This window comes from Haliotis cracherodii, unplaced genomic scaffold (assembly GCF_022045235.1).
Source record: "Haliotis cracherodii isolate W230 unplaced genomic scaffold, xgHalCrac1.p SCAF_5, whole genome shotgun sequence".
Taxonomy (NCBI): Eukaryota; Metazoa; Mollusca; class Gastropoda; order Lepetellida; family Haliotidae; genus Haliotis; species Haliotis cracherodii.
In genome coordinates this window covers 733,164-744,297 of record NW_027266308.1, presented here as the reverse complement: position 1 = coordinate 744,297, position 11,134 = coordinate 733,164, and the positions used below count along the sequence as shown (strand labels likewise).

The window sequence follows — 11,134 nt, the reverse complement described above, 5'->3', positions numbered from 1 at the left end:
ACCATCCTCAAACACACTCGCGTGATAACCTCTACCTCTCATATATTGTGTTAAAAGAGTATGAAGAATCGCAGGTTAAATGCATGTGTCGCGTTAGTCCCCACCTCCTGAAACCCCCACCCACACACACACCACTTAAAGTCACTCCGCCGTAACTCACTTAAGATCGCGAAGTAGTTTGGTGACGGACGTGTTAGTCCCCCCTCCCTATTCGATATCAAATCCAATATGTGGACCAATCTGACACATGGAAAACTGATATTCAATATTCAAAAGTTTTCTGACCAAAGACGTATATACAATGTCTATATACGTCTTCGGTCTGACTAATACATTTCTACATATGCCATGTCCGCCATATCTGTGTCGATGTTGTTGTTTTTTAGATATTCCATGGTAAACGACGATGGCCGAAATACAGCGTCGCTACAAGTCTGTCCTGAGTAAGTGGTTGGGAGGGAGGAAGGCGTTTACTCTACTGTACCAGGCTACGAGAGATGGATGCAGTGCACCTGTGTTTCATCAGAAGTGTAATGACAAAGGCCCGACGGTCACTCTCTTGTACAACACAGCAGGCTATGTGTTCGGCGGTTACACCTCCATCGCGTGGACAGCTACGACCGTCACTTGCACTGGGTGTGGTTACGTTGCCAGTTATCCACCAGCCACTACCAAATGGACATGCAGTTATTGCGGCGTAAAACGTAACGAATCCCACTTGTCTACAACAAGCCAGTATAGCAATGACCCCGCAGCCTTCATCTTCCGACTCACAGACAAGAAGTCCTTCAAGCCAAAGTGTTACCGTGTCAAACAAGCTGGAAATGCAGTTATGCAGAACAGCCTTAACGGCCCCTGCTTCGGGTCCGACCTACAGACTTTCACCAAGACTGTCTCCAAGACTGACAACTACTTCCAGGGAAATGGGTCAATAAATGTGGGAACCCACTACAACATGGCGGGAGATGACAAGACTGTGTTCTGTGGAAACAACGTTCAGTATACAGATATTGAGGTCTAGCAAGTCACAGGTAATATTGAGGTCTACCACGTGACGGTAATATTGAGGTCTACAATGTCACAGATAATATTGATTCCTACCACGTCACAGGTTATATTAGGATATAACCACGTCACAGGTAATATTGAGGTCTACCACGTCACTGGTGATATCGAGGTCTACCACGTCACTGGTGATATCGAGGTCTACCACGTCACAGGTAATATCGAGGTCTACCACGTCACAGGTAATATTGAGGTCTACCACGTCACAGGTAATATCAAGGTCTACCACGTCACTGGTGATATCGAGGTCTACCACATCACAGGTAATATTGAGGTCTACCACATCACAGGTAATATTGAGGTCTACCACGTCACTGGTGATATCGAGGTCCACCACGTCACAGGTAATATCGAGGTTTACCACGTCACAGGTAATATCGAGGTGTACCTCGTCACAGGTAATATCGAGGTCTACCACGTCACAGGTAATATCGAGGTTTACCACGTCACAGGAAATATTGAGGTCTACCACGTCACAGGTTATATTGAGGCCTACCACGTCACAGGTAATATTGAGGTCTACCACATCACAGGTAATATTGAGGCCTACCACGTCACAGGTAATATTGAGGTCTACCACGTCACAGGTAATGTCGAATCTACCACGTCACAGGTAATATCGAGGTCTACCACGTCACGGGTAATATTGAGGTCTACCTCGTCACAGGTAATATCGAGGTCTACCACGTCAGAGGTAATATCAAGGTCTACCACGTCACAGGTAATATTGAGGTCTACCACATCACAGGTAATATTGAGGCCTACCACGTCACAGGTAATATTGAGGTCTACCACGTCACTGGTAATATCGAGTCTACCACGTCACAGGTAATATCGAGGTCTACCTCGTCACTGGTAATATCGAAGTCAACCAGGTCACTGGTAATATCGAGGTCTACCGCGTCACAGGTAATATTGAAGTCCACCACGTCACAGGTAATATTGAGGCCTACCACGTCACTGGTAATATCGAGGTCTACCACGTCACTGGTAATATCGAGGTCTACCACGTCACAGGTGATATCGAGGTCTACCACGTCACAGGTAATATTGAGGTGTACCGTGCCACAGGTAAAACTTAGGTCTACCGTGCCACAGGTAATATTGAGGTGTACCGCGTCACAGGTAATATCGAGGTCTACCACGTCACAGGTAATATCGAGGTCTACCACGTCACAGGTAATATCGAGGTCTACCTCGTCACAGGCAATATTTAGGTGAACAACGTCACAGGTAATATTTAGGTGAACCACGTCACAGGTAATATTGAGCTCTACCACGTCACAGGTAATATACTGAGGTCTACCACGTCATGGGTAATATCGAGGTCTACCGCGTCATGGGTAATATCGAGGTCTACCGCGTCATGGGTAATATCGAGGTCTACCACGTCATGGGTAATATCGAGGTCTACCACGTCATAGGTAATATTGAAGTCTACCGCGTCACAGGTAATATACTGAGGTCTACCACGTCACAGGCAATTCTGAGGTCTACCACGTCACAGGTAATATCGAGGTCTTCCACCTCACAGGAAATTCTGAGGTCTACCACGTCACAGGTAATGACATGAAAAGAGGGTTAACTGTATCAGCTTACTGTTTACATATTCGTGATACATCTTTCAAACACAGCTCCCCCTTACGTAATGACAATAGTTCATTACAGTTCCATAAACCTGTTGTAAACATGATAACGACTGTTTTGTTGAAACCATTTTGTGTGTGTACAATGTATGTTATGTTTTATTTATATACATACCTCCCCTCCCGCATTCACACACAAACACACACAAACACACACACACACACACATTATATATATATATATATATATATATATATATATATATATATATATATATATATATATATATATATATATATATATATATATATATATATATATATATATATATGTATATATATGTATAAAATATAAAATAAGTTTAACTGATATAAAGAGAATGTTGGACTAACGTGGACTTTATTTTGTATTATATATTACATGTACATGTATTATATGTAATATGTATAATGCCTGGAAATTTCAGGGATTATATATATTCCCTGATTGTATATACACAAATACACTTTAAATAATGAGCATTTCCATGTCTTTCTTCAGAATCCGAAAGCAAGCTCCTTGCTGATGCTGCCTGGCGCCAAACTGGTCAAGTAAAATTCGAGGTACGTTCAAGCTTTTCTTTCAAATAGTGTGTGTGCAGACTGTAGGGTGATTGTATATGCTATAAAATGAGCTTGTCGGATGCGACTTTTAAGTAAAATAAGTCATTGTAAACACTTGAGGATTTAAGCTGATCTCTTGAACCGGGTATATATGTTTGTGCGTGCATACCTCATCCCCCTGCCCCCATTACCATATTCATATCTTTATAAATAGTCCGAGCACATGTGCTCAGCCTCCATTGATAGTGTTTGGCGCAAAAAAGGTTAATATATAGCGCTTTTCTTTCAGTCATGAAGATTGTGCATGTGAATGTGTAGATACAATAACTTGAGCTTGTCGGAATATCTAAAGACCGAAATTTGAGGTTGATTTGAGGTCACACACAACTTATCCTGGGAGTCTGTTTCTCATTGCGATTTTTACTTAATTAAGTATTTGTAAACACTTGAGGATTTAAGTTGTTATAACAAATTTAAAATTGTAAGCCTTATAGCGATCATGCTTAGTGCTTTTTATGTCTGATATGTGTCTGTCGTGATGAAAGTGGATTGGTTATGTGCCTTTGAGCCAAATTTTGAGGGGAATTGTTTGTTTTCAGATGTTGCAGTCCTACATTGAACGATTCACCCCGCCAGAAGGCAGCAAGGTCAAGGCTGTCAACATGCTACTGTTAGGTGCTGTTGGAGCAGGGAAATCTAGCTTCTTTAACTCCATCAACTCAGTGTTCCAAAGGGAGATAACTGGTCTAGCTAGAAGCGGAAGTGCTGACAGGAGCTTAACAACCACGGTAAGTAAAATCAGCATGTAGCCAATAGTAAGACGTGCCATGCCCACCCCCCCAAAAAAAATAAATAAATAAAAAAAATAAAAAATAAAAAATAAATAAATAATAATAATAAATTAACTATTTGTCAGACAATACCTAAAATTGGTTAACTTTGTATAATTTGTTTTGTCATTCTGTTAACTAAAGTACCGACGCTACAGAGTGAGGTCACATGTGACCGGAGATACCCTGAAGATGCGTTTTTGTGACACCAGGGGACTAGAGTGTGACGGTGGCCTTGACCTTGTTGACCTCATTGCCGTCATCGAAGGTCATGTCCCAGACAGGTTCCAGGTCAGTGGGTTAAATGTTTATGAGAGGATATAATACAATGTAGTGTGTGACACCACAGTACAGCGGGTGTGAACATAGTATATACTACCAGGATCATATCGTGAATAATGTTGAATAATGTTCACTTGAAAGTTCACATCGGCAATATTTCAGCCTCATCGAACAATAATTTTGTCCTAATGGAGTGAGTATGAGTGAAGTTGTTTTTACGTGGCTAAATTATAACAGTATACCAGTTATATTACGGTGTGTCAGCTTAATGTGGGAAGAAAGCCCGAAGTCATGTAAGTCTCAGACGTTACCAATTTATTGAAACCCACGATTGCTGACAAATCTCGAAAATATGAAAGCATGGTATTCGGAGATTGGAACCAACGATCATAATTTTCTGGTGTACCTTAGGGACACAATCATGTACAGCCTGTAGCGTCACCTTGGGAGACTAGGCCACTCGTGAAAGGCGTAACCTTATATCGTACATGAGTATGTGGGAAATACATTACTTACAGAGCTGTAGGTGAGAAACCAGTTTCAGATCAAATTCCAGGTCCGTGATAGGCTGTCCAAGATGATGACCTAAGGTCAAATAATGACAGACTGCTTTCCTGATTGTAATTAAGTGATAAGTATCTCGTTCCACAGTAGAACTCACCTGCACACATGTCGTAGCATTATATCATGTAGGAGTGTCATGTAAATCATCTATTACCCATATGGGAAGTGAGATGCGGAGTAGTTTTTTCCTGAAACGTCCCGATTGGCTGTTTTATTGGTGAGATACCAGAACTTCTTTTTTTTCCAATGTCACGTCATTCATCATTGTTCGCCAAACCCCCACATACGAGACTTGTCATTTACATCACGAAGCGTTTGGAAATTTAGTTTTCACAAATGTAAATAAGATACCGTTCTCACAAGTGATCAAAGTGAACGATCTTGTGAAGATTGTCGGAAATTTGGTCTGACGAATAGTGAAGATAATATAGGCATTGAACAGACTTAACGTCTTTGTGGTCAAATTGACATGGATAAACGACAGGACTAAACGTAAGAAATACCGCAAAAAATCGAAAACCCATCGGGATACCTTATGGCGAAACAATAGCGTTGTCACGATGTGAAACTAATGCCATGACAGGGCGATGGAACGACCACGAATCGACTGTTGGTTCTAAAAGTAAGCGGCCCGTGAAGATCCGGGTTCCAGTAGGTCTTCAGCAACCCATGTTTGCCGTAAAAGGAGACTATTCTTGTCGTATGAGGCGACTAACAGCCTCGCTGACTTGGTTGATGCTTGTCATCGATCCCAATTGCGGGGATCGATGCTCATGTTGTCAATAACTGAATTGTGTGGTCCAGGCTCGATTATTTACAGACCGCTGCCATGTAGCTGGAATATTGCTGAGTGCGGCGTTAAACAACAAAGAAACAAAACAAACAAATCTAAAAGTAAGCTAGGAAAGAGTCTGTAAAATATATCTAAATTAGTTTGAGGCGACTGACGGAACGTCGACCGAGTGCAACTTGCGAACAGTTTGACTTCACGTGTTTGGATTTGGATGCCATTTCATGAAAGGCTTGGGACATACAACATTAATTTCACTCAAGACAGAAATCCGTCATTGTTGGTCAGTTGTAAATTATTGTCTATAGATGTTTAAACCGTCATACGTATACCGTTATGATTCGTTGGAAACTCTTTTCTACATATGTATAAGTGTTATTAGCCCTTTGGGGTATGTGTTGGGGCGTGGAAGTCAGCGCGTTACCGGAACTCTTATTATTGTTATTGTTATAACAGTGGTTGATGCACACGTTTCACAGAAACAAACTGCCTAAATTGGCTTTTTTTATAAAAAACAAAAGAATGATATTGTAAATAGTTGTGAATATTTCATTCCACCTATTTTCGATATTCTCATAATAACATTACCAATAGTAAAATTATACAGATTTGGCAACTGCATAATAGAGGACAATATAATTAAAATTACCAGGACCCCCTATCGCGTCAGATGAACATCTTAACCAGCCAAAATTCTAAATTCACGGTATGGGTGAAACATATCTGATTTTGTAAACGATTATAATGCTAATACCGTTATTAAGTAAGGAGGAAGCCAACCTTGCTCTAGAACTCTGGGACATATAACATGGATAATCTTGTGTATTACATCTTCATTCTATGATGATAAACACTCTGGACCATTCTCATCCACATCAAAGTTGAGGAAGTGATGTTCACCATCACCGTCTGTTTTTTCAGCTTTTCACAGCTTTCATCTCCCATTACCGTAATTTGATTGGTCGCAAATGAGTGAGTATAGCTTTACACCGCTTTTAGCAATATTCCAGCAATATCACACCAGAAATGGGCTTAACACATTGTACCCATGTCGGGAATCGAACCCGGGTCTTCGGCGTGACGGACGAACGCTTTGACCACTAGGCTACCCGACCACCCGTGGTCGCTTGGAGAAAATTGCAATGGAGACACTATACAAAGTAAACACAATACAATGGAGACATAATACAATTGAGATATATATGTTCCCCCTGTTTGATGTCAGTGCTGCTCTTATTGATTTGAATCAATATGTGTTTTAGTTTAACCCAACGGTGCCTATCAACTCTGACTGTACGGGGTACAACAGTAGCCCCTCCCCAGATGACAAGATTCACTGCATCGCCTTTGTCATTGACGGTACCACTGTCGACGTTTTCCCTGAGAAAATACTTCACGCCATCAAGTCACTACAGCAAAGAATAAACACAAAAGGTAACCCAGTCGTCCAAAGCGCTGCGGTTCGCTGTGCAGACTTACATCACTTCAGACTTTCCTCCCACGTTAAGCTGACACGCCGTGATTTAACTGGAATACTGTTAAAAGCGGCGTTAAACCCAACTCACTCACTCACTCTTGAGGTGAGAGGGATGCTCGAAGTGATGCAGGTGTCTGAAACTATACATCTGACAAATCAAGAAGTATAATGAGTGCACATCTGGGATTCGAACCCCCGATCATAGGTTTGTGTCACGCTGTTACTCTGCACAGGGTCTTTGCGGAGCCCCAGGCGACTGGACCACCGATGTCCTCTCCACATGAAGCCTCTGATAATCCCAATATCGACCAATGTAAACTCATAGCTCCAATGTCTCTTGCTTGAATATATCGTTTTTTGTCCTAAGTCACTTGATTACGTTTTGAAGGGAATGTATGTCATTCCATTTCCTGAAATTCTTACCTAGGTTATTTAATTCCAAAGGCATACCCCAAGTGATCATCTTGACCAAGGCTGACAAAGTCTGCATGGAGGTACAGGAAAATGTCGCCGACATGTTCAACAGCGCCACCATCGGTGATCTTGTGGAACAAGCGGGACAACTCTTCGGCCTTCCTCGATCGTTTGTCTTCCCAGTGAAGAACTACGAAGACGAGGTCGAGGTAGACAAGTGTGTTGATATGCCTCTGCTGCTGTGTCTCAAGCAGGTCCTCAGATTTGCCGATGACTACCTTCAAGACTCTATGTCCTCTGACTAGGACAGCATTCTCGGTTTACCCAGTGGGAATATGAGAAATTAGATATGGTGCATACACTGCTGTATGTACACGTCATGTGAATTGTGAGCTTGCCTGAGTTGTGGGCATGTTTTAAAGATGGTTTTCACAGCTATGATGTTTTCATTTTCTATGATCAGCATTTTGTATTCAGCACTCTTTTTTAGTCATCCTGTAAAAGTGATTTGCATTAATGTTGTATCCCCATGACAAGCCTATCTTTCTTTAACAGATATGTTCAATAATACTACCGAACAGGTACCTTTCACCCACATGAACATGTAGTCGTTTTTGTCCACTCCGCCGCCTTTTGACCATTAACTCCTGACCCATTGAATATTGCTTGTTGAAACTTGCTATATAGATCAGTCTAGTAGTGAAATGGTTCCTTTTGATGATTTGGGATTTTTCATTTTAATTCGTTTTTGTTTTCATGACGACTGGTTGGTACTGAAAATGATCCAGGTTTGGCACTCGCTGCAAAACCGGAAATTGTGTACATGCTGCTGTCTGTACACTTGTGAACTGTGAGGTCTCCTGGGCTGTGTGCCTGCTTTAAAGGTGGTTCTTTATAACCACTATGATGTGTTACGTTTCAATGGTCAGCATTTTGTATATGTTCACCCTTTTTCGAAGTCCTCCCGTGAAAGTACTTTGCCTTTGTATCCCAATGACAAATGTATTTTACTTTAATACATGTATGCTGGTGTTACTGTCTTGTGCGTGTTAAGGGTCATGACCACACTTTAGTTTTCATATAGTTTATATGCATAATTGATATTTTGTGTTAAGTATTTCGTTTCCAAAACATCGTGTTTGTTGTGGATATGGTACAGCCATGTACTTTTAAGTATACTGTCTAAAAGTATATACCTCTTCATGACTACTGATATGAAGCTGACGCTAGTTTCCAAAACATACATCACAGATGATATAATGTTTATAACTGACAGTTTCAAACAATCAACACACAATCACTCCCTCATCAAACAGGGTAATACTGCATCAACAATATGAGAGGTGACAAATATGTGTGTTGCTGAAATAACATGGAAAGCTACGTGTTCCCAGGGTCTTTGATTCTAAGGACTTGCTATAAAGTTAGTTCAGTGCGGTTTATATGTCTTTTGATGTAGAGAAGGTTAACTCCATGAATGTTTTTAATACAGTCTGTCTATTTTTGTCACTCGGGAACAATTAGTAAAATAGTTTACTTTTTAATAGCCTTATAGCATTCGTTGTTCAGTTGTCAGTAGCACGTAACATGCAGCGACATTGTGACTCCTATGGTTAGGTAGATTGGTTGATTGATTGATATAGAAGATTTAACACGCGCTTTCCGACTGTAGCGTATTTCGCACACGAGCCTGGCCAAACCATTTACTGTATTCCGAAAAGGGTGAAAGTTGTGTGTGCAACCCGAGAGGGTTTTTTTACGGGTTGCTTATATTGAATTTTTGGAATTTTTAAATTTGGAATAAATGCCGAGGTGGGTGGAGGAGCGAACTAAGGGAGCCGGGTGAGGTGGGGGTTTGTATGTTTATTGGATTTTGGATTGGTAGATTAATTAGTTTTTAGATGCGCTTAATTAGGTCTGTTTTGATTAGGAATACGACTAGGGCCTTGAAGTTTTCTAGTTTATTTTGAGGGTTTAGTAATTCATCTAGAGTAGGAACCTTATTTAGATTGAGGGTGGTTTGTAGTGTGGTTCTGTGTGTATGGTAGTGGGTGCAGTGGATGAGTGCGTGTTCTGTGGTTTCGGGTTGTTTGCAGTGGGGGCAGTTGCTTGTGGTGTGCCTTTTTTAGTTGGTTATTTGGGTTAGTGTGTCCTGTTTGAAGTTTTGTAATTAATCTGTCAATTATTTTTGAGGGGTGTAGGATTTTAGGTTTGGCTAGTGGTTTTCTGAGCATTTTTTTGATTTGGCTATTTGAGTTTTGATATTGATTATGCCATTTTTTGGTTATTTTTTGTTTGTTTACACTTTTAAATTCTGATATTGAGATGGGTAGGTTTAGGCTTATTTCTGGTATTTTGAGAGATAATGTAGCTGCTTTATCGGCGCTTTCGTTGCCGTAAATTCCTACGTGGGCGGGGATCCACAAGAAGGTTATTTGTTTGCCTGTTTTTGTTAGGTCGTTGGAGCTTTTAAGTATTTGGTTTATTAGTTTAGGTCGTTTTTTGGTATTTTTGTTTTGGAGGGCTTGTAGTCCACTAAGGGAGTCGGTGAGAATTAGCATTTTATTGTTGTGTTTAGATTGTTGGTTATGCGCAGGGCTGAGGCCATGCCCATAGGTCAGGTAGAGAGGATCATGTCATAAATATGCCCAACCCACCAGTTACAAGTCACGTGACGGGCAAGTAGTGAGTGAGTATGGTTTTACGCCGCTTTTAGCAATAGTCCAGCAATATCACGGCGGGAGACACCAGAAATGGTTTTCACACATTGTACCCAAGTCGGGATTCGAACCATGGCCTTCGACGTGACGAGCGAACGCTTTAATCACTAGGCATGTAATAACGAAAAAATATGAGAAGTTAGAAGCGGCGTCTTCAGAATTTGATTTGCAGCTACCACAATTAATTATACCTGCTAACATTCACCTCGCACTGGCAGATGCATGCATGGCACTTTCCAAATATCTTCACATTTCCAGTAATCATAATTATGTTTATGTTTCGTAATAAACATTTGACAACGTCCATGATCTTGTATTATTATAATAGGATATTCATATTGCGCATATTTACAAACCAATTAGGGGCATGCTCAAATCGCTCATATTGCCCCGATCACTGGATCAGTGTACACTCAAGAATCATTCTCAGCTCCCTGGGGAGTATACAACCCAAGTTGCCTGAGGCGCTAGAAGACAACCACATTGCCATCTCATCGTACCGGGTACCCATTCACTGCTGGGTGAACAGAGTCACAATTCGAACAAAGCCTCACAGGAGACGCCACTTGTGTTATATGACCGAAACCCTCGAAACTCTCAGGAGCCATCCTCCGGAGGCGAGAGAGTTAACTGACTTTAAAAGTCCAGTTTCCGTCCTTGCCGAACTAGGCTGGAATACCTGGGCTCGACCGTAGCGCCACCAGTGGCTATTACGAGTTAAGTCCCTTCTGTGCCTCTCCTAAGGACCAATCAGATTCCACCTCTCGTATCACTTTCATTTGCTTCAAACAAAATGGCGGCGC

At 41.3% G+C, this 11,134-nt stretch overlaps 1 protein-coding gene across 1 annotated transcript; it reads left to right on the top strand.

Annotated features, from left to right (window-relative positions):
• Window positions 1-406: 406 nt before the first annotated feature.
• LOC139442863 (uncharacterized) lies at window positions 407-9,659 on the top strand. Its single transcript, XM_071223766.1, has 7 exons — window positions 407-1,015; window positions 1,151-1,166; window positions 3,193-3,254; window positions 3,854-4,042; window positions 4,229-4,375; window positions 6,983-7,154; window positions 7,642-9,659. Exons 1-7 carry the CDS (start codon window positions 407-409, stop codon window positions 7,914-7,916), a joined length of 1,470 nt encoding a protein of 489 aa, XP_071079867.1. The 3' UTR covers window positions 7,917-9,659.
• The last annotated feature ends 1,475 nt before the right edge of the window (window positions 9,660-11,134 follow it).

Coding starts and splice junctions, on each gene's coding strand:
- LOC139442863 (XM_071223766.1), top strand. CDS start 407: ATGGCCGAAATACAGCGTCGCTACAAGTCTGTCCTGAGTAAGTGGTTG. Junction 3,255..3,853: donor CTGGTCAAGTAAAATTCGAG/GTACGTTCAAGC, acceptor GTTTGTTTTCAG/ATGTTGCAGTCCTACATTGA. Junction 4,043..4,228: donor ACAGGAGCTTAACAACCACG/GTAAGTAAAATC, acceptor TGTTAACTAAAG/TACCGACGCTACAGAGTGAG.